Below are 25,050 nucleotides of genomic sequence, written 5' to 3' on the forward strand. Positions count from 1 at the left end.
GTGCCTTCAGTAGTATTTCCCATATGCAGTGCTCCCAGTAGTGTCTCCCCCCACCCATATGCAGTGCCCCTTACATAGGACAAAGACACAAAAAAACACCCCTCTTACCTGCGCCCGCCGCTGTCCGCCTCTCCGTCCTCTCGGCCCGCTCTGCACTACGGGAGAGACTTAATGATGTCTGCCCCTTCACCCAGGGCCGGATTAACAATGGGGCGGGTGGAGCTACAGCTCCAGGCCCCCAATGGAAATAGGCCCACGTGAACCAGTGTAGTATAATCTCTAGAAAATGCTTTTTTTTTACCTGTTGCCCCCGGTGGCATTGCAAAGCCCCACCCACTCGTTAGCCACGCCCATTCAAATCTCCAACCCTGGCTGTCCTTAGATCTGTCCATTCACCACCCGAAAGTCCCAAGTCCGTCTATTAAACCACATTAGCTGAAGCCCCGCCCACCCACGGCAGTATGAAGCCCCGCCCACCCGCAGCTCCGCCCACCCGTGCCGTCCAAAGCCCCGCCCACTCCCTGTCCACCTCTCTCTCCCTTGGCAACTGATGGTAGCCGGAGGTGGGCACTAAAATTATGATAAAAGTGGAGCCGCGCAGGCTGAGCTACTGGTGAAAATAGCAGGCTGAGGGACACCAAGACACAGGACACATGTGTCATGTGTCCTGTCACATAAATCAACAGGTTGGTGCAATGTCTGACACTGTTCTGTTGTAATCTTAACCTGGGCTGTATGCATGTCCCTCTCTCAAGATATATCTATGTACCTATCTCTCTCTCTCTCTCAAGCTATATCTACATATATTTATATATAGATAGATAGATATATATATATGCGTGTGTGTATGTGAATGTATAACCTCTCTTTATCTGCTGCTCTGTCCGGCTCGGATATATTTATTTAAGATATATATTTAAAAAAGATGGACGCTCCAGTAGTCCAATGTAGGTAGAGTACCAGAAATAAAGCAATGTTGGTGGTCAACATTTACAATGTCAACAGCACTGATAACCTCATTAATATTGATGCCTGCAAAAAGTCAACATCAGAATATAGACATTGTTGATTTTGTCATAAGGTGACATTTCCAGCAGGTTTGGGGTTAGGGACAGGAGAAGAAAACCTGCATGTTGACATTGTTACAATGTCGACATAACATCCATGTCAACTAGCTGAATGTCAACATGGTCAATGTCAACATCATTTACATGATGATTGTCAACATTGTAACTGTCTAATTAATATATCAAACCCTTTTGAACTATGGAGTACCGTTCGCATCAGCAATCCATCCATCCATCCATACACATAATGGGCCTGATTCTGAGACAGACGGATCTCTGGGCCTGATTCAGTCGGTCGCTCTGAATAAGGGCCGGTCTTTTTTTTTTTTTAAAGAACGGCCTCGTGGCCGCTCGCATAGCTGTGGGTGACCACTCACAGCTATAGCGAGCGGCCATGATGATGGTCGTGATGGTCAAGACCATCGCGACCATCGGGCTTGCGATGAGACCCTTGTGGTAGGGTCTCGTTGCCGCAAGCCCCAGAGAGATTTCGGCTCTAACAGAGCCGGAATTTCTCCACTGACATCACTTGTGATGTCAGTGGGGCCGGCCCCAAACGGTAGGCGTTCCCATGGGAACGCCTCCGTCTGGACAGCCACCCGCCCACCAAAGGGGGCGTGCTGTCACTCAACATCGACAGCGCGCCCCCTTTGGTGTGAGACCCGGAGCGACGGATTGCCAGTCGCTATCCGGGTCTCGCGCATGCGCACGACGGAGCTGGCTCCGTCGTGCGCATGCCCTCTGGGCCACCATCGACCCGGTTGCGAGCGCTCTGTTCAAGGGCATAGATGGCGAGTGTTTGCTCGCAGCACATGTGCAGATGTAAATGGAAGGTTTTTCTTCGTATCTCCGTATTATTCTTATGCCACATATACATTAAATGATTTGCTCCATGAGCGATAACGTTTAGTGGGTCAACGTCAGTGGTGTGCTCAATGTCATTAACGACATTGAGCATACACACTGAACGATATCATTAACGAAATCGTTCAGTGCCAGAACTCTCCATCATCCCCGAACCTGCACAACCTGACTATTTCGTCCGGTTGGACAGCAGGTTCGGCGATGGGTGACCTCGTCAACGACCAACAGGAGCGCGCATCGCTGGTTGTTGACAGCGCTAGTAGTTGACGGCATGTCCACTGGACGATACTGCGGACGATTAACGATATCATTATCGTTCAAAACGCCCAATATATCGTCTAGTGGATATGCGGCATTAGTCAGACAAAACATTTCCAGATCTGTCTTTCCGTGAAATAAGGCATTTTTGGCCGGGAACTTGGAAGTGACAATGTAAGCACATGTAACCAACCTCACTTGTGGGAGTTTCATGGGCGTGTTGTGGACATATATCTAAAGCGCCATGTGAATCTGTGTCATATGTACAGGTCTGGTACGCCTGTTACTGATGCATCTCTTGCATCCAGCATGGTCTGGTGCAAGTGCTGATACTAATGATGACAGTCACGGAGGGTGGCATAAATTCAATGAACGGTATGGGTTTCATCTTGCAGATGCACGAACCCCCACATTAATGCTACAGATTGTTACTTGTAAAGTGGATGCACAGCCAATTTAATATATGCCTACATGCATGTCTCAGACTGTCTTTTTCCTTGGAAGGTGACAGAAATGTGTGTTTGGAGATATAACTGGTTTCAGGTTTCGTCCTTATTAGAAGACGACCAGCTGGAGACTCACCTGACGGTGGGCTATTTAGTATAATAGTGGTGCTCCAAGGGAGGGTACTTCATGTATTCACAACTGCAAAGCAGTAAGTTCACCCTTAACACCCTAGACCAGTATTGCCATTGCAGCTATTAATTTTTTGAAAAAGGCTACAGCTAAGAAAGCAGTTCATTTATCATTTTCTTCAGTGGCTAGTGATGTGTGATAAACACTTCTAGAAATATGGCAATAAACAGTGAACAATTTTAGATATTTTTCTTTTTTATTAATCTAAACCACAGGTTCTCAAACTCGGTCCTCAGGACCCCAAACAGTGCATGTTTTCCAGGTCTCCTCAGAGAATCACAAGGGCTCCCGGGGGGGACTTAGGGTTAGGCACCCCCCGGGAGGGTTAGGGTTAGGCTAGGGGGAGGGAGGGTTAGGGTTAGGCACCCCCGGGGGGGACTTAGGGTTAGGCACCCCCCCGGGGGACTTAGGTGTAGGCAGCGGGGAAGGGGGTGGTTAGGGTTAGTCACTTACAGGGGGGATTAGGGTTAGCCACTTGGGGGGGAAGTTAGGGTTAGGCACCCCTAAGGAGGGTTAGGTTGGGGATTTCCAGCGCTGTCGGGCTTCCGCTGCGTCGCACTCTGCTCCTGTCGGGCTGACACTGACTGGAATCGAACCGCCGGCCATGCAGCCGACGGTATATCATACCCATTCCCTCAAGAAAGGCAGACATGTTCACAAAAAACATTTTTATTTGTTAACTTGTTATAGCTGCACTATAAAGAAAACTGGCTAAAGATAGGCGCTAGCTATGCCTTTCAAGGGGATGTAGTTAGGAAGCCGGCGGTCAAAATGCCAACCGCCAGCTTCCCGACTGTGAAATCCTGGCATGGGACTAATGATAGACGTTTAAATACCGACGCTTATCATCAGCCCCACGCCAAAATTCCGACACCCGGCATACCGATCGTAGGTAAGCCGGGCGTCGTGAGCGCTTAGCCGCAGGGGGAGAGAGTTAGGATTAGTGACTCCTGGGGGGACTTAGGGTTAGGGAGGGTTAGGTTTAGGCTAGGGGGGTCAGGGTCAGGCACCACCGGGGGGGAGGTTAGGCTTAGGCGCCCCCCCTGGGTGGGTTAGGTTTAGGGTGCGGGGTGGGGAGGTTAGGGTTGGGCACCCCTAAGGGAGGGTTAGTAGGGGAGAGGGGTAGGGATAGCCTACTTACCTCCCCTGTCGGGATCTTCAGCTGCCGGCCTTCCGGAATCGGTTCTTCATCCACCGGGCTTAGGGACGGCGGTGATTCATACCAATTCCTTTTCATGCAACTAGCCTATGCAGACCACATACGCACAGACCTGGTCACACCCCCACATGAATAGTCTCCACCACCGCAGCGCCGGTCACCCCCCCCCCCTGCAGTCACACAATAGGCCCTTCATAAATTTCAGCTCCAGGCCCATATGGACCTTAATCTGGAACTGCCTTCACCCACTGCGGGAACCAGAAGGTGGAGCTCATGAGTGAGCTCTGGCGGTGGGTGCAAAAATAAACACCCCCCCCCCGCGCGCGCCGGCGACGATGTGTTTGTTACTGTGTAGTGCGGACGGGCCTGGAGGGGGTGACATTAGGGTGTGCCTGCACATCATCAGCGGGCCACGGGGAACAGCTCCACGGGCCACGGATTGAAGGCCCCTGATATACACAAGAGAGAATATTGTCTTGATAGTGTTATTAATAGTTGTGAAAGTAAAATTTTCCTTAATAAAATGTAACTAAGTTCACACTCCTCCACATTTAAGTACACAATCCACCAATCAGAAGTGCCTTGATAGTGCTGCTGATAGCCCTGTTCATCAATGCGTATTGCTGCACCAACCACAGGTTGATGCCGCAAGTCAGATAATACCCTTTTTATTCATTATACAAACTGACCGGTGAGTACAGCGTTTCCTTTGCCACAGTATCAGATGTCCCAAGGACATACCAGTGCACAAATCCTATTTTTATAGCAAGCATTTTTAGAAATAACACTTTATATATACATGTATTTTACTATTTCTTTGCCAGTAATGAAAATTACAATTTAAAATTCAGTTTCCCCATTGGTTCTGGTAGATCTCATGAGCTTATACAGACTGGATTACTTTTAATGTTCATTGTGTGAGTTGAGAGCTGATATCACTTTTGAATCAAGTGACCTGTGCGGGTGGTCAGCCTCTTGTCGGCTGACTTCTAGAGGTCACCTAATTTGAAGGGGGGGGGAACAAAAGGAGTATGGTGGCTGTTAATGTAATGCTTTGAAAATACTGTGTTTAGAAGCCACTTTGAATTAGGGATGTGCAGGCTCGGATAGGTTCGAGTTTGCACGTGGAGTTCGGATTTTTGCCTCCAAAAAAACGGAACTCAGAACGAGGCAAAACGTCATCTTACATGGACGAACATCATCATTCCTGGTCTTTTGTCCAGGAATGATGATGTTCGTCCATGTAAGATGACGTTTTGCCTCGTTCTGAGTTCCGTTTTTTTGGAGGCAAAAATCCGAACTCCACGTGCAAACTCGAACCTATCCGAGCCTGCACATCCCTACTTTGAATGCAACTATCAATTAATATTTTTGGGTTTTTAAGAAACATTTAGGACTGAAATCAAGTGTTTATTGACGCCCTGTGGAGCTATTCAGTTGTCGCTCCGAGCGGACACAAGTGCCGCAAACTGCCAAATATCTGCTCGGACTGTCCTGAGGTGGCAAGTAGAAATCCTCAGATAGTCGGCGCTACATAATACTTTAGACTGTTAGACACGGTGCATTTTGGCGCCACAATTGAATATCTCCACTTGGCACCTATTACGGACGGGCTCTCAAAAAATAATTTAATTTCCCTTTTATCACAGGAGTCCTATTTGTAACTTCTCTTACAATAATATGTAATACCTTCAAATTGCTGCCTGTACTGTATGATTCTTTTATTTTCCATGTTTTAATTAGCGTTCCCGCTAGGCTGTTTTAGCAGGGTGCGGCACCCTGCCCTCCAGAAGGAGGGCAAAAATCACCCTGCCCTCCAGAAGGAGGGCAAAAAGCACCCTGCCCTCACAGGCTGCGGGTGCAGTCTTCACCCGCGGGATGCAGTGTCCCGCGGGTGGAGAAATGTGCGGTGACCCGGTCACCGCCAGAGAATATACGCCGGGCGCGTGCGCCCGGCATCTCTTCTCCCTGTCTGCAGCGCTTGGGGGCTGCCCGGCATGTCCGTAAGTGCCGGGTATGCCCCCAAGTATGATGAAAAAGGGGACGCATCTTATAGACACGCCCCCTTTTCGCCCGCGCGCACAAAGTTGCCCTCTCTAGCTCCGGCACCCTGCCTGCCGCCGGAGCTAGAGTGAACACTATTAATGATATGCTTTATTTGCATTCAGAGGAGTAGCTAGGTTCCATGGTGCTCGGAGCAAGGGTATGTTTCGGCGCTCCCCATCCCCTGTACTGAATTTTAAAATCCTAAATTGGTCACAGTGGCCTGATTTAGCAAGGATTTCAATTGTAAAGCAGCACGCAGGCGATCCTTGCAATAATGCAAATGCAAGGTGTATGACCCCCTGCTGCATTTGCGATCCCAGCACTGCGACCGAGGTCGAAGGCTCAGATCACCATCACGACCATCGGTGGACAATGGTTGCGATGATGAATGGCGCTGGCGGCCAGCCAGCTGAGTAAGTCTCAGCTTACTCTGCCTGGCCGGCATGCGAGCCCCGAAGACTGCGTACGTCCATGCAGTCCCTGGGCTGCCCACTCCCGGAAAAAGAGGCGGACACACCCCGTTTCCTGGAACGGCAGCCGACCCTGCCCCTCCCCTTAAATGCCTCTGCCTGTCAATCAGGCAAAGGCATTCAAGGGTCTGCGTGCGACTAAGCAGGACCCATTCTGCACGCTCACAGAATGGGGCTTGCACACGCGCAGATTCCTGATAATTGGGAATCTGCGTTCAGTAGTGCATTTTTTTCATATAGTAAATACATTTATTTTCACATACTGTAGTACATACATTTATTTTCATATAGTAAATGCATTTTTTTTTTATATGGTAAATTTTTTATGAATGTCAGTGCCCCCCCCCCCCTCACTGATTGTAGAAGGTTCCTGATCCCTTATATTTATTATTGCACCCATCAGTCAGTGACCTGTTGATTATATATCAGTGGCCCACTGATATATGATTAACAGGACACTGACTTATGGATGCAATAATAAATTTAACTAAAGGTATGGGGACCTGCTACAATCAGAGGGGGGGCACTGGGCACTGTCATTGACTTTACCCCCTCTCACTAATCGCCCCTATAAATTATATGTTACATATGTATTAGCCTAAGTGCAGCCAGACCTAGAAGTTTTTTTTTTTTTTTCCCCGGTGCGGTTCTGTGAGGCGCCTCCCGGGCAGCTCCTCTTTCCACACTCCCTTCTCTAGACTATCTCCCCGATTGACGTCATTCTGCGCTCCTGACCTGAGTGGTGCGTGTGACGTTGTGACGTCACACGCAACATTCGCCTCAGGAGCGCAGCATAAGAAAGCCTACGTGCGGCTTAGGCTGTCACTGTTTGACAGCTGAGAGCCGCGGGCGGCCGGGCTGTAGGTGCCGCGCCAGTCAGGCTGCGGCGCGCCCTCTATCATTCTCGGCGCCTGGAGCTTGTGCTCCACCGGAGCCGCCCTCCCTACGCCCCTGTTTGCATTGTAATCTAGTGTATTTCACTAGTTCTTTTGATATGAATGAATTGGCTTCCCCTGTCTCAGTTGATAGATCATACAAAAAACTTAATTGAAATGTACTGTATTTAAGAAAATAATAAAGGCAAGGAGGTCTGGCTTAAATAGTTTGTAAACCATCAATTTAAATGTGGGTGTGGTATGAAAAGTTGTAGAATGTCGACATGAACTTTAGGTAGACAACCAATATGGTGACAAGTTCATAATGTCTACATTTATCATGTCGACAGCAGAATGTCAACATAGTTATTTGCTTATTTTAGCTTAACCCTAAAAATAAGCAAAAAAAGTATGTCAAGATTCTGATGTCGACATGTTGAATGTCAACATAGTGGTTGTTAACCTAAAGTCCATGTCAACATTCTGACTGTCTACCTTTTTTTAAAAAGTCAATATTATTAAAGGAATCTATCAAAATCTTTTCTTTTAGCATACACTTTGATTTTGTCTATATTTTTATTGGTGTTTTGCTGGGTTCTCTGTCATGCCCCATGACTCCTACCCCCCCCTTTCCATGGGAACCTTACCGGGGTTGTCATTTTTGTATTGTATGATGATTTAATCTGTGATATTTTGTAAGCTTCTATCTTAATATGTATTACTATTGTGATATTCCATTCTATTTTCATTGAGAGTTTTATTTTGTTACTAAATGTAATTGACTTTTTTTTTCAATTTTAGTTTTTATTGAAAAACTGTAAAAAAAAAAAAAAAAAGGTTGAAATTCTGACCAGATTCCTTTTAAATTTACCTCTGCCTAACTTGTATTACAGAAACTAATCAATGAAAGTACCAACATTGTGATAGTAATAGCAAATGTAAACTGGAGGATACCCATCCACAAGGTATCTGATGAGTGAAATGTTAGGCAAGATGCTAAAATATATTTTGCTTAACAAAAAGTAGCTAGTTAAAATGGATGTCATCTAGCAATTTCTAATGTGGAGAGTGGTTGTGGCCTTTTCAGTTTTCAGACCTCATAGGGTAAAAGTCTGTGGTGGTCAAATTCCGAGAGAGCACTGTTCAGATGTACCGAAAAATAAAAGTGAAGGGTTACATATATTGCACTCCCTTTTTTTTTTTTTTTAGCATTACGGTTAAGCAAATGTGCGCTAATTATGTAAATCTATCTTTAGATGGAGCAACGCTCTGGGACGTCTCACACCAATGTGCCAATCAGATTTTACTTAGCATCTAACTAGCAACTTTTACAAGATAATAGCTAGAATCTGATTGGTTGCTATGGGTATCATCTCCACTTCTAAAAACTCTCACTTTAGTAAATTTAACCCTAATTGTCTCTATATACATTTATATTGTGATAGGGGGTGTAAGATCCACTTGATACTGAATGATGAGAGGACAACTCAAAAATAAATCTTCACAAGTGAACAAATATATAGTTTTTACAGTGGCATGCATGTAGTCATAGAATCAACCGTATCTTTAGATCTGCTGCCTTATGTTTGCCAGGAATAGGGTTAAAGCCGGATCCATACTAAATATACAGAGAAGGGTAGATGCACACTACATTCACACAAACTGATCTTGCCATACTAAATATACAGAGAATGGCGGATACACACTACATTCACACACACCTGGATCTTGCCATACTAAGGGGTAAATTTACTAAGATGGGAGTTCTATTTAAGAAGTGATGTTACCTATAGCAACCAATCAGATTCTGCTTCTCATTTATCTAGCACCTTCTAGAAGATGATACCTGGAATCTGATTGGTTGCTATGGGCAGCATCACTTCTTAATAGAACTCCCATCTTAGTAAATATACCCCTAAATATACAGAGAAGGGCGGATGCACACTACATTCACACACAGCCCGATCTTGCCATACTAAATATACTGAGAAGGGCGGATGCACACTACATTCACACACACCTGGAACTTGCCATACTAAATATACTGAGAAGGGCGGATGCACACTACATTCACACACACCTGGAACTTGCCATACTAAATATACTGAGAAGGGCGGATGCACACTACATTCACACTCAGGGAAGGACCTTGCAGTGGTATTTGCATAAAGTCACAGACGTGACTGTAGCAAAAGACGCAAGTACAGTATAGTCTGCGCCCTACTTAGAATCAGCCGCAAAAACTCCAGGATCCACAGTAAGTTTCACATATTTTTGTGCTAAGTTATTGTGGATCTGACTATTGATGTGTATTTAGTGTGCATCTGGATTTCTATGCAAATCTAGTGTAGACCCAGTGAGTTTTCATTTTTTTGTATTCTTTGTGGCCACAACAAGACTTGACAGCTTCCTTAACACTTGAAAAGATATCTCAAAAGCAGAACACACCCACAACTATCTGCATACCTGGCACCAGGCAAGAACAGGCTCTTCCACCCAATACTTACTTATCTAAATACCTAAAAAGATTATACAGGGACTGCATACAGATTTTAGGTGGTAATCCTTCCACATGAGTGGTATATACAGTACTATAATACAATCACAGAATAAACAGAAGGAATAAACTGCATTAGTCTTTTGATCATATTCGGTCAGATAGCACACACATAACATGGCTCTTCATTTAAATCCTTGGAAAGTACCGAAAGTGTGCTACTGACCAACTACAGTTTGATATATGATCTGCGCACTGAGAGCTGCTACATTCAATGAATTTTAATCTAACCTTGAGAACCATCAATTATTACTGGGCTGAATTAGTGGTTTGCCAATAAATTATACATTGTCATTTCTCCTGTAGGAACATAGATGTCATCTGAAATATAGTCTCCATGCATAAAGTTTACATAACCAGCCCTAGTGAGGTTTTAACTCTGCCAAAACCATCGGAACTCTCTGCCCAATCTCTAGATTGATATTTTGTAAATGCTCCCATTCTTCCCAAGCATGTGAGAATGAAAAGGCCACACTGCCATCACGGCTAGCTGATTATACTGCATGTCTCCGTGTTCTGCTCTGGTATCATGCAGAAAATTCATCCAGTCAGCCAAAGATCACAAGCTGACAGCATGTTAATTAAGCTCATAGTTGGCCTCGTGATTTTTCTTGACATCTCTCCTAGCAATGATAGTCTCAAAGTAAATGGAAAACGTGCATCTGTTGGAACACAGACTGCTTCCCCTGGGTGTTCTGTATGAGACATCCTGTGTGCGGTTTTTGTCACAGTGGTTGGGGGCTCACCTACAGGAGATGCCTTGCCATTGACAGGTGAGCTTAACTCAGTATAGCTATATTGTGCACAAAATTTCCCATTATGTATATGCAGTCTCTTGCTCAGCATGTGTAATCTATCCAGTATAGCATACTTTGTGGCTCAAGTGAATAATTGCTTTTTATCTATTTTGTCTATGCATGTATCTGTCTATCGGTGTACTGAATTGTTTATTACATTATGTGCAGCGCTGATATTTAAATGACAATGTAACCTCAATATATATATATATATATATATATATATATATATATATATGATAATCCAAAGAAGGTCCGCACTCACGATATGTTCAAAACTTATTGCTGGGGTAACCAACCCATATAGGACATAGGGCCTGATTCAGAGCCGTTCGCTATTTGTGGTCGTTCGTTCAAAAACAAGGGGTGGCTATTCAAATGATCCGTTCGCAAATTGCAGTCTGTTCCCACCTCTAAGTCTGAACAAGCGAGCAAAACATACGCTCGTTTATTTGATAAAAACGCCCCCTGGCCGCACGCACCATACGTCATGTCCGCTATTTATTAGATTAATCGAGTACATCGTACAGTGTATGAACTGCTCGCTATTCTGTGGTTGGTGTTTTCAACCGCTATTTTGCGAGCAGTTCTGAGTTAAAAAAAACCAAGTGACGTGGTCAATGACGCTGCTGTATTAATTATGCACTCCCTTAAAACGCCCGTTTTGACCTTTAAGCACGCCTGCGTTCGGATCTCCACTCCCCGTTTTCAAGCACCTTCCCCTGTTACCACCCACATACGCCTCATTCTGTCACTCAAAATAGCAGGCCCTCGCTATATTGCGTACCAACGATTTTCGGCCGCACTGACTGGTTCGCGCATGCGTACTAAAAACCGTACGCATGCGCAGATGTGCGAACATCGCTCGGAACGAGCGTACTGCCGCTAGCGAGTGGCTCTGAATGAGGGCCATAGTCCCATAAATCCAATTATATATGAGAAAAAACTCTGGGGTGCACTCACCAGACTTGATAAAAATATCCTTTAATTAATCCATAGAATACATGGGAACAGCATAATGTCGACTATTTGGGCCTATAGCCTGGATCTTTGTCAAGACTCAAATGCAAGTAATACATAGAACATACATATACCCACCCCAATTAACAAAACACCCCCAATTACCAAAAAAGCATAGACAGATGTAGACAAACCCATCTAAAGGCAATCAACTACCACAAGTTACCTTAACAACATGATGTCAGGGATATATATATATATATATATATATATATATATATATATATATAATGAAAAATTTCAGGGTTGCATAAAATTGGATTTAAAAAAAATAATCAAAAACTGATTTAAATAGGATTTATTAAAAAAATGTTTTAAATAAACGTTTAAAAGTTTAAAACATTTACTTTAAAAATTTTTTTTATAAAAGTATCTATTTAAAACAAAAAAATCGGATTAAATCAAATCCATTTTTTTTTTTTTTTTTTTAAATCCAATTTTATGCAACCCTGAAAAAACTATTTATCTATTACAATAGCTGAAGCTCTTCCCACATCTTTAAAATAGTGCACTGATAGAACCTAATGCAGTTCAAATAGATGAGACTGCAGTTGTTTGAGCTGGCCATGCCTAGCGATTTGGAGCACTTGTGTCCCCTGGGGCGTGGTCAAGCCTTTTGGCTCATGCCACCTAAAGTGCCACGGCCCTACTCCTTTCAAGGGCCGTGGCCTGATTTAGATATGTCCAATATTAGGAGGTATGGTTTACATCTATTGTGGTTCAAGATTGTTGAAAGGGCTAAAAGAGTGGAGAGGGGACATTTATAGGGGAGGTCCTTGCTTTTCGAAGGGGCATACAACCATTTTCTTTCAATAAAAACAAGTAACATTTTGTGCCAGGTCTGAGCTGATGGAGGTCGGGTGTCATCTAGTGTTTTTAAGGGAATGCATTTCGCATGTTCCAAATGCGGAGAAGAGCATTTATAGGCACTTTGCATCATTAAAATCAAAAAGTTGAAATGCACAATGGATGTGTAATAAAGACAGTGCTGATGGTTCCCTCATTATCATGACCCATAACCGCCTGGTCTGTCTAAATTATTAAAATCCCTGTAACTCCCCCTGCTCACAATCCATATCCAAATTCTGCCACCACTGAGGTTTGGTGGAAGAGTTGGACACTCCTGCCCCAGGAAGCCTTCAGTTCTCCTTGATTTATATCAACTAAACTTTCACATCTTAGGGCTTGATTCACTACGGATCGCGATTGCAACTTACCGAAAATATGGTAATGACTACAATCGCAAAGCCATCACAGAGACGCCCAAAGCCAGCATAGAGATGCCCACTACCGCTTTCGCACATCCTTAATACCTTGCAATCGTGCGTATACGTGGGGAACATTGAGTAACATTGGCCCCTCACGCACCATTACAAGAGGTCTGACCTCACTCAGAAATTGCTAACCTCGCCGCACGCAGTGAACACTCCAGCTGCGTATGCAGTGGCTAATTTATACAGGCCCATGCAACGGCGTTCAAACGGAAAGGCACGCCAACCACTCCACCATCACCACCCCCAGACGCCAACATCCTGTCCCTCCATCTGCGATGACTTTGTATCTGCATGAGTGATCGCAATGCTAACTCACGCACTCACACTACGGTGCATACACATGCGCATTACGCAACAATCGTCCATCTGCGAACGCTATTGCAATAGCGATCTATGCTGGATCAGGCCCTTAGTCAGATGTGTCATTTGTTCAGGTGAGCTCCCCTGTTTCAGCACATGAACTACTTAATAGAGAGACATAAACTTATTAAAAGATGTTTAATATGAAAAAAATACAATGCTTAATGGAAATAAAATTTTTTTTTATAAAAAGTACATACAAAGATATTATGCATAATAGCTGGGACTTGTAGTTTCACAACAGCTGGAGGGCCACAGGTTGGCCAGGACACTGTATATGCAAATCAGGGATCACACGTTTTCCTTCCACGACCCACTTTAGCAAGAGATTGTAATGCGGGCATATATTCTACATCGTATTATATGCAAACAGCAGGCCATAGGCTCCTTAGGGGAAATGTTTCAAAGATTGGAGAGAGATAAAGTACCAACCAATCAGCTCCTAACATTTTTCAAACACCGTCTGTAAAGTGACAATTAGGAACTGATTGGTTATTACTGTCTCTCTCCAAGCTTTGATACATCTTTCCTTTTGTTCTCTACAAACTAAAATGACTTCAATTATAAAATAAAGTAAATAAAATAAATGAACAAACTTGTACTCATACAAACTGCAAGAATGTGACGTCCTCCAGTTTTTCACCCTTGTAATCTCCATAGAGGAGAGCTCTCCTGCCTTTACGTCAGGGGTTTCTGAAACCCTCTTGCGATTCCCAAGAATGTGAGGTTTTTAATCACTAGACATTGTAACTTTTAAGAAATTAACAAAGGAATTCTCTGCATTTACGTCCTACATTGTAAAGTGTAGTCCTTGTTCAGTTATTACCCATCTGGCTGACCTACTGATATATCCACCTTAGGCTAAAATAGAATGCAAGATTTACAGAAGAGATGACAAATTTTAGCCTTTTCCCAGAGATCATTCCACGCTGAACCGGGTATTTAGTTTCCCTTTTATACAATGTTTAATTATCATCCTATACCTCTTGATCTAGACAATCAAATGAAAAGTATAATTTATTTAACAGATTTGTGCTAGAGAGTAGGGAAGCCAATTTTGGGATTGGGATCAGCGAGAAAAAACGCTGGAATTTGAATCCCGGGACTGGATGAAATTTTCAGGATTAAGATGCGGACAGCGCATCTTCTCTTCAGCCTGGGGGCCGTGCTGAGTACTAGCTCAGATGCTGCCCACGGGCCTCCTACCGCTGTGCGGCTGTGTGTGACGTCATAAGGGTCACAGTGCTCTAGAGTCTGCTGTGGGCAGCCGGTGGCTATGTTAAATGGAGGCCTGGCTTACTCCCTGGACCTGGTCCCTGTCTGAGGCGAGCGGTGCGCAAGTGCGGCTTGAGAGGGGGAGGAGGAGGACTGGAGGAGAGGAGATGATTGACTGGCTGCCTGGTGTGCGAGCCTGCTGCCTGCCTGCCAGTATAAGACTGCAGGGTGAGTTAAGTGAATGTGTGACACACACTGTCTGTTACACAAAATACAGAATAATAATAGTTTCAATGATCAACTCAATCCCAGGATTGAGATTTTTTTCAATACCGAATCCCGGGATTTAAAAAATGAGGCTGGATTGGCTTCCCTACTAGAGAAGTATGAGGCACAGTATTACTATGATGTGAGGTTTACACTTTGGCACAATGAACCTCTTTAGAGTCTTTCACCTAACTATAAAAGTAGATGCAGGGCTTGTTTATGGAGCCATCTACCAAGGGCGAAAATGTGACCTGCACAGAGCAGATTGCCTAGCTGCACCTATGCAAAACCAACATATTCTGCAGTTCGGAAAGGCGCACCATAAGTCATTAATAGTTGAAAGTTGTTCAGCATTTGTTCTTGTTGTGTGGGCTTTTAATTTCCAAAGCAAGACAAATTAGTTTTATAGAGTCTCAAGCATCTAATAACCTGTGACGTCTTCTAATTTTGCTGCTGGCAAAGGGCTGCGGTGAGTTCCACTCTCGGCAATTCACACTCCTGTTTATTTGGCAAGCTATCTAATACGCAGTATTATTATCTCAATTATGACTTTCTTTTTAACAAGTCGCCTGAGACGATAATAAGGAAATCGTACTTTTTTACATTTAATATCATTGTATGATATTTAATACGTTATCCAGGAAAACATATAGAAGCTTGGGAATATGAAACCAATTAATGTCTTCTAGAGCAGTTTGCCTAAAATTCAGCCAAGAAAATGTATTTCTGTTTAGTCCTAATGCAAATGGCATTGTGCTGACGCACTTGCCTTTATAAACTTACAGATTAAACAGTTAATCAATTTTTCAGAGATAGACTCCTTTCGCTGACTCACCCATGTTCAATGCCTTCCCTCCCCATCAGCCACCAGCACTGGAAATGAAAGTTGCTCCCAGCAGAGTAGTCACTAATCACTGCATTTGAAACCTATCAATTCAGCAAATCCTCTCTGCAAAAATTATTTCTCTATTGCTTTCTACTTTTATCTCTTTCCTGAGCATCACTTGAATACCTAATGCACAATTATCAACATTCAGCCTTCTTTATTTTCTGCCCACAACAGATGTACCTTATTAGCGAAATGCAAAGCTGATACATTTTATAGACCTATTTCTACTTCAGGTTCCATAGGGGGTCCACACGGTTGACCCTGGGGTATAGCTGGATTTGGATCCACGGGCACCACGCAGTTAAAGCTTTGCTGCTCCCAGGATGCACTGGGTCCATCCTCGTGTATATATATCCCGCCCCAGCAATAGGCACCTCAGTTTTAGTTGGTGCCCGGCCGGAATCGGGTCACCCTAACGCAGGGGGGCTGCTGGACAGCCCCTAAGCTTACATTTTAGTTTAATTTATTTTAAATTTTTTACTATATTTGAGTAGCAGCTTCAGACTGTCCATTGGACGTTTAAGCTGCCGCTCCTTCACCCCCGCTGGTGCTGTGACGCCAGTACAGATCTGGGGATCGCGGCCTGGATCCCAGAGTCTGTACTAGCCGGGCTCTGGGCTCTCCCTTTGACTGCTGTCGGACCGCCGGGGAAAAGGTAAGCCGCGGGTCACTGCTTGCGGTGATCCGCGTGTCTCAGCCTGTTAAGTGCAGTCTTCTGGTCTCTGGGGATAGACCGGAGGTGCTAGCTGAGTGGCGGTGGGCTCCCCCTCTAGTAGGCATACCCCATGAGACCACTAGACCTCCAGGGAATGCCATGCCGGAAGCGGGAACCGGTGTCCCTGGGGTTAAACGCTAGCCAGAGGAGAGAGCCTTCCCTGTTTAGTGCCCCCTCAGCTCAGCGTGCCTTTAGCTCTGTGTTCTGGCACTGCTGAGCTGCTCCTCCTGCGACCACTCCCCCACTGAGTTCTCCGGCGGCCATCTTTGCTTGGGTGGGCAGCGCAGATCTCTCAGGCGGTGTGTGGTCGATCCCCCTGTGTACCCCTCCCCTCCTAAAAGTTAGTGTACACAGCGCTATAGCCCTCCCAGACACTGAATCTGGGCAGGTTGATTATAGTGACCAAGTGCAGGCTGTTTAACTCTGCATAGTATGTGACTTTTGCTAGTCCTGTCTGTATCTGCTTTATTTCTTTACTGTCAATCTATACCTGTCCCTCCAGCCCTGGCAGGTGTGCATGGGAAGGGCTTTGTCAATGATCTCACTTATATAAATCACGTATTTGTGAGGTCGGTCACATACTGTTGTGTGCTACACGTTGCCATATTTGTGGACTTGTGTGCTGCACAGTTCTGAGTGCCAGCTTCTCGGATTGTTTTGCTATATATCTTTGGGTATATATCATATCTATTGGTTAGCATGTCTCATGAGGAAGTTGAGCGTTCGGCGGCTCCCAGTCTGCTCACTTGTAGATGCTGCGCTGCAGTGGGTAGTATGGAGGATTTAGCGCAGGATGGTGTGTGTGCTAGGTGCCGTCTTTTACCGGGTCCCTCTAATCCCGCAACTTCGGGACAGGATCCGCCTTGGGCGATGTTTTCCCCAAGTGCTGGTTTCCATCGTGGACCGTCTGGCGGTTCCGACCTCCCTCTCCCATAGGGGTTTAACACAACCAGCCATCCCTTCTTCTCCAGGTGTACCGCAGTTGTTGCAGTTTCCCCCTGGGCCTCAGACAGTTCATCCATATGCGGGGTTCCCTATGTATGTGCAGTCTCCTCCTATGACGCAGCAATCCGTCATCCCTTTCAAGGTCACCCGCAAGCTAATCCACCGTGGGTTGATGTGTTCTCCAATTCTGTACAGAGTTTGGCGGCCTCCTCTTCGGCTTTTCAATCCATGTTGCGTAGTGACAAGCCTTACAAGGCGTCAAAACACACTGTTCCGTCATCCCAGTCTGCGCAGTTATCAGACTCTGACGCGTCCTCGGATGAGGGTGAATTGCATGAGGATTCTGATTCAGATTCCCCTGCTCAGGAGGTGGAGACTAGGTCTACCATTAATGTCCCAGCGTTAGTGCGGGCGGTGCGGTCCATTTTAGATATTGAGGATGATGCTCCGGCCCCTAAGTCCAAATATCCAAACTTTAAGCAGGCGAAGGTGACGTCGACTGTTTTTCCTTTATCTGACCAACTGAGTGATCATATGGCGGAGGCCTGGCAGTCACCTAGTAAGAGGTTTCAGCCGCAGAAACGTTTAAGAACTAGTTATCCGTTTTCTGCTAGTCATTGCAAGAAGTGGGGAACTCCACCGGTGGTGGATTCTCACATCACTCGCCTCATCAAAAGTGCTACCTTACCTATGCCGTCTATTTCGTCCTTAGAGGACCCCTCGGACAGGAGAGTAGAGACTTGTTTAAAGTCCATTTATTCTCTCTCAGGGGTGGTGGCCCGTCCGTCCATGGCCATCTTTTGGGTGGCTAAAGCCATTGAGCGTTGGGCCAATGTACTAGAGGATACGCTTCCTGAGGAAGCTCAGGAAGTTCATAGAGCTTTAATTGGTCAAATGAGGGATGCCGCTTCCTATATTGGGGAAACATCTTTAGATGCTAGTCTCCTTACTTCTAGGGTGTCTGCGGCAGCAGTCTCTGCTCGCAGGTCTTTGTGGCTTCAATCTTGGAGGGCGGATGCGGATTCCAAGAAAGGCTTAGAGGCCTTACCCTTTAATGGGGAAATTTTGTTCGGCCCGGACCTTGACAAAATTGTTAAGACTTTAGCAAAGTCTAAGTCGGCATTCTTACCTTCAGCTGTTGCACCTTCTAAACCTCGGACATCATCCTTTCGGACTCAGGGTAAGTCCAAGGGTCAAACTTTCCCGAGACAGTCGTCAAACAAGACTGCCCCTAAACCAAAAAAGCAAGCCTGGAGCACTAGACGTCCGGCTTCCAAACCCGAGGATAAGCCTTCAGCCTGATGAGACGGGCCTCTCTCTGATCCCAGAGTGGGAGGCCGACTTCTTCCCTTCGCCCAATGCTGGTGCAATACGACCACGGATGCTCGGGTACAAGAAGTGGTCTCCCAGGGGTATGCCCTGTCCTTCCGGTACAGACCCCCCAGCATTTCTTCTGCACCAGCCTTTCCCTAGACAAGACCAATGCGTTGTTGATCCAGGAAGCCATAGAGTCCTTGCTGGAAGCAGGGGTAGTTGTTCCCGTTCCGCCATCTCAACGCAGGACGGGTTACTACTCTTCTCTATTTCTGGTTCCGAAACCAAATGGGTCTCATCCGCCCATTCTCAACCTGAAATCTTTGAACAAGTACCTCAAAGTGCCTACGTTCAGGATGGAAACTTTGCGTTCCATCATTCTGCCTATGGAACCGGGGGATTATATGGTCTCCCTGGATATACAGGACGCCTACCTCCATGTTCCTATAGCCCCTTCACACCAGCAGTATCTGAGGTTTGCTATACAACATCTTCACTACGAGTTCCAGGCTCTACACTTTGGTCTTTCCACGGCTCCGAGGGTGTTCACAAAAGTGATGGCTGTCATGGCGGCACATCTGCGCAACAAAGGTATATGGCTTCTGCCGTATCTAGACGACCTACTATTGCTGGGCGGCTCTCCGGAGGTCCTTTTACAACATCTGCATTTGACGATCGCTTGTCTTCAAGTGCACGGGTGGCTAGTAAACTGGAAGAAGTCCTCTCTCATTCCATCACAGAGGATGGTTAATTTGGGAGCCCTTCTAGACTCCCGTCAGCAACGGATCCACCTGGCTTCGGAGAAGGTTGCCTCTCTACAACTGCGAGTGAGCAGTTGTCTAAAGAGTTCCCAGGTATCAGTGCACTCGGCAATGAGAGTTCTAGGGTCCATGGTGTCGACATTCGACATGGTGGAGTACGCCCAATTCCATTCCAGGCCCCTGCAGGGGCTGATTCTATCCAAGTGGAACGGGTTGCCTCATCTAATCAGGACACAAATGCTTGTATTGCCTCTGGAGGTGCGCCTATCATTGACCTGGTGGCTTCAGACAACTCCTCTCACCAAGGGCCGCCCCTTTTTGATACCGGACTGGGTCCTTCTCACGACTGATGCCAGTCTTCGGGGTTGGGGGGCGGTGTCGGCTCCTCTTTCACTTCAGGGACGTAAGACAGCGGAAGAAGCGGTTCTTCCCATCAATATTCTCGAATTTCGGGCCGTGTACAGGGCCTTCCAGTTGTCTGGTCACGCTCTTCACGGAAGAGCAGTTAAAATTCAGTCCGACAACGCCACCACAGTGGCGTACATCAACCGTCAAGGAGGAACTCGCAGTCGAGCAGCGATGTCGGAGTTGTCACACATCTTGTCCTGGGCGGAGTGCCACCTTCCGGCCATCTCGGCAGTCTTCATTCCTTGAGTTCTGAACTGGGAAGCGGACTTCCTCAGCCGTCACAATGTGCTTCCCGGGGAATGGTCCCTTCATCCAGAGGTATTTCAACTGCTCGTGGACAAGTGGGGACTGCCGGAGGTGGACCTCATGGCTTCTTGTCACAATTACAAATTGCTAGTGTACGGGTCCAGGACCAGAGACGCCGGCGCAACCCTATTGGACGCGCTGTCAGTGAAGTGGACATTTCGATTAGCGTATCTCTTCCCTCTAATAGCCTTGCTGCCTCGGTTCCTTCGGAAATTCAAAGAAGACGGTGGCACGCTTCTGCTGATGGCACCAGCTTGGCCCAGACTTCCCTGGTACTCCGATCTTCGGAGTCTATCCATTGACGTTCCCTTTCTTCTGCCTCAACGTAGGGACCTGTTGTCCCAGGTACCCTGCCTACACCCAGACCTGGGTCGCCTGTCTTTGACGGCGTGCTCTTGAGACATCAGTCTTGAGAGCCCAGGGCTTTTCCAGCTCAGTCATTGGCACAATGCTACAGTCTCGTAAGCCAGCTTCCGCCAGGATCTACCACAGGGTGTGGCATACTTATTTTCAATGGTGTGAGTCCAGGAACTACGATCCTCAAGCGTTTCGGGTTTCTAGGATTTTCGCATTCTTCAGTCTGGTTTGGACTTGGGTTTACGCCTCCCTTCATTGAAGGTTCATATGTCCGCACTTTCTGTATGGTTTCAGCGTAGAATCGCTACTCTGCTTGATGTCCGTACCTTTTTCCAAGGTGTCCTCCGGATTCATCCTTGCTTTGTTCCACCAGTGACTCCTTGGGATTTGGCTGTGGTCCTTTGTTCCTTCAGGGTCCTCCGTTTGAGCCTCTAGAGTCGTTGGAGCTAAAGTGGATGACACTTAAGACTGTTTTTCTCCTGGCAATTGCTTCAGCCAGAAGGGTGTCAGAACTAGGGGCCTGATTCAGAGCCAGACGCTCTGACCAGAATGCTCGCTCTGAATCAGGGCCCTCCTACCTAAACTTGGAGCAGCCTCTTGGACGCTCGCATAGCTGTGGGTTACCACCCACAGCTTATACTAGCGTCCATGATGATGGTCGCGATGGTCAAGACGCTCGTTGCCGCAAGCCCTGGAGTGATTTTGGCTCTATCAGAGCCAAAATCACTCCCACTGACATCACTAGTGATGTCAGTGGGGCCGGACCCAGACGGTAGGCGTTCCCATGGGAACGCCTCTGTCTGGCAGCCACGCCTCCGGCACACCCACCAAAGGGAGCGTGCTGTCAGTCACCATCGACAGCACGCCCCCTTTGGTGCGAGACCCGGAGCGACAGCTTGGCTGTCGCTATGCGGGTCTCGCGCATGCGCACGTCGGAGCTCCCTCCGTCATGCGCATTAGGGCACCATCGACCCGCTTGCGAGCGTCCTACGCTCGCGAGCCGGTCTGAATTAGGCCCTAGGTGCACTCTCTTGCCGTTCGCCTTTTCTGATTTTTCACCAGGCCAGGGCGGTTCTTCGCACCTGTCCCGGTTTTCTCCCTAAGGTTGTCTCCAAGTTCCACATTAATCAAGAAAATTGTGGTGCCGGCATTTCCGTCACCTGATCTCTGGGCTGGTGAGGCTAACTTAGATGTTGTCCGTGCTCTCAAGGTTTATATTGATCACACTAGTTCCGTTCGCAGGTCTGATTCTTTTTGTCCTCTTTGGTTTTCATAAGAGGGGTTGGCCTGCCAACAAGCAAAGTTTGGCCCGTTGGCTTCGTTTAGTTATTTGTGAGGCTTATTCCCAGGCGGGGTTACCTGCCCCAGCCTCTGTTAAGGCTCATTCCACTCGGTCTGTGGGTCCTTCGTGGGCTGCTGGCCATAGCGTCTCAGCTGTTCAGCTGTGTAAGGCGGCCACTTGGTATTCCATACAGACTTTTCTGCGATTCTATAAGTTTGACAATTTTGCCTCTCTTTTCAGCACAGGAGCGTCTCTGCCCTTAGTTGAACTGCTTTGGGACATCCCCAAGGTCAACCCTGTGGACCCCCTACGAAACCTGAAGTAGAAAACAAGAGATATGTAAGAACTTACCTTTATCTCTGTTTCTATGAGGTCCATAGGGTCCACAGGGCGCCCGCCCTGACGCACCTGGCTTCAAATGGGCTATGTAGCTGATCACCGGTATTCCGTCTCCCTTTCCATGAGTATGGTTCTTGTGTGTTCCAGTCTTCTTTCTCTCTGTTTTTATCTCCTCCGGCCTTGGGCTACTTACCAACTGAGGTGCCTGTGGCTGGGGTGGGGTATATAGGAGGATGGACCCAGTGCATCCTGGGAGCAGCAAAGCTTTAACTGCGTGGTGCCAGTGGATCCAAATCCAGCTATACCCCAAGGTCAATCCTGTGGACCTGTAAGAAACAGAGATAACAAAGGTAAGTTCATACCATATCTCTTGTTATTTGTGGAGTTTGTACCCCTTTTACATTAGACCCGGGACAGACCCCCTTTTACACCGCGGCGCTGACCCGGGTCGGCACCGTTCACATGGTGCCGGCTCTCCGGTGCAGGTGAGCAGCGCTTCTTATCCCCCCTCCGCGACCTCCTTACCTTACTCCGCAGAGGTCAAGAGGCAGGGAGGGCGTGTGGGGTGCACTGCTCCATTCTGGTTGGCCCGGCAATGGATGCTTGGAGATGATGTCGTCTCCAAGCGCCACTGAAGCTGGCTAATCGGGCGATGACCCGGGTTGCGCCGTTTACACTGCAGGGTGACGCAGGAACGACCCGTGCTCAACCCTGCGAGCCAGCCGGGTCGGATCCCCGGGTCACTGGACCCAGGATGATCCGTTTACACCGACAAAGACCCAGGGTTTAGGCACATATTTATTAACATTTCTATAGCAGCTAAACAGTTTCACCCTTCGTCGCTATCATCAAAATACAATGTCTCTTAAATTTTTGTCTCAATAGAGACCATACATCACACTGAAGTCCTCCACTCTGAAATCTTCCTTTACTTTTTTTCTCCAATTACAATATGATATAATAAGTTCCAACTCCAATTCCTTTGGATCGATTATCTCAAAAGAAGAAAATACCAAACATAGTGCAATACTGATTGTAAAAAATACATGTATTGGTTTGTGACAAATGGACACTCACATCACTAAAGTGATCCAACAGCATGTAGTGTTCCCAATTTGAGTCTTCGACTTCCAATGTGGATAGCTCAAAGGAAAAAGATGGCCATAAATAGTGTAATACTGTATATAATCACAGATAATTTAGTGAGACAATAGAACACTCACATTGTTAAAAATAAAGCTGGCCACACACTAGACCAACTTACATCCAACCAGCCAACTAGTTGATTGGTTGGAATGAAAATCTGGTAAGGGATGAAAGCAAATGACAATCAGCAATTTGCTCCCAAACGCCGGAAAATGGACAAAAACTGTTGTTTGTTAAATGTTTGATATAAACAATTTGTTCAAACTTGTCTGAACGACCATTTTCATCTGTTTTCTGGCATTTAGGAGCAAATTGCTGATCATCATTTACTCCCATTCCTTACCGAGTTTTCATTCCAACCAATCAACTAGTTGGCTGGTTGGATGAAAGTTGGTCTAGTGTGTGGCCAGCTTAAGACTCAGCCTATAATATCACCACATGGGAAAGGCAGGATGGGGATCCCAATGGTCGATGTTGGGTGAAGAGACACCAATGGTTCCGGATGCCAAAAGAGTCCCTCACTTAGTCCACAGTTTCCCCAATCTCAGCGTTCCGTGAGCGGTCACCTGCTCAACGCGTTTCGGACAGTGTCCATCCTCAGGAGCATCTTATTATATCATATTGAAATTGGAGAAAAAAGAAAAGGAAGATTTCAGAGTGGAGGACTTCAGTGTGATGTATGGTCTCTATTGAGACAAAAATGTAAGAGACATTGTATTTTGATGATAGCGCCGAAGGGTGAAACTGTTTAATTGTATTTAGTTTCATGAATTTAGAGGGTAAGTGAGGAACCTCGCAGTCATTATTTGCGCATATTTGGAACATTATACTATCTTAAATTTCTATAGCAGCGCTTTATAGAGAATATCTAGTCATGCACACAATCTTTGCAAAGTAGATCTTTCATTATTATTCCCTACTAGTATGTTGGACCTGGGATATGGTGGTTCACCTCGCCCCCCCCCCCCTCTCCTCCTCAACCCACCCTCCAGTCTGTCCCTCCCCTATACTTAGCCTGTATGGGTCCGGCATCTGCCTAGGGTCTATCCCATCACCATCGCAGTGGCAGGCACACCCAGACTTCCACTATGCGATCATTAAGGAGACTAGACAGACCTTCTGAAATTATCATATAGATGACACGGACTTACTCTAGGGATTAATTTGTGTCAGAAGCCATTGAGGAACATTCTGCCATCCTTGTCAAGTTTTAGCATTTTTAATACAATCTTACCAACCAAGTGCCATAGTACTATCCGATTATGTTCACACAAAGTAATGTGCTATGTATTTTTCTTTTTACAGTGAATAATCCTATTCCTTCCAACTTGAAGTCTGAAGCTAAAAAAGCTGCCAAAATCTTAAGAGAATTTACTGAAATCAGTTCTAGAACTGGACCAGATAAAATTATTCCCGGTATGTATGGTACTTGAGTTTATAAAGGGGAGACTCCAAATGTTCATCTTTGCACCAAAGTACACAATAGGAAAGTTTACACAAGTAGGTTAGCAGTGATAACACAACACACATTTCACATGAATTCAACAAAAATCTTTCTTTCACCAGCACCCAGAGCTCACTGTTGACTTGAAAAATATATTTACCCACAGTATATGCATTAGATAATGCAAGATGTGTTCCAAGGACCGATTGTTCTATCTCTCGTCCCTATGCCTCTCCAGGGCTGGAACTAGGATTTTTGTCACCCAGGGCAAAGCAGTAA

The 25,050-nt window shown here is 46.1% G+C and overlaps 1 protein-coding gene across 1 annotated transcript in view; it reads left to right on the forward strand.

Annotated features, from left to right (window-relative positions):
- Positions 1 to 25,050, forward strand: part of SH3YL1 (SH3 and SYLF domain containing 1) — a 121,962-nt gene that overhangs the window by 5,886 nt on the left and 91,026 nt on the right. The window contains exon 2 of the mRNA XM_088448852.1: positions 24,633 to 24,743. Within this exon, the coding sequence (XP_088304978.1) occupies positions 24,633 to 24,743 (111 nt within the window). The remainder of the gene's footprint in view (positions 1 to 24,632; positions 24,744 to 25,050) is intronic.

This window comes from Taudactylus pleione, unplaced genomic scaffold (genome assembly GCF_031769625.1).
Source record: "Taudactylus pleione unplaced genomic scaffold, aTauple2 ptg000468l, whole genome shotgun sequence".
NCBI lineage: Eukaryota > Metazoa > Chordata > Amphibia > Anura > Myobatrachidae > Taudactylus > Taudactylus pleione.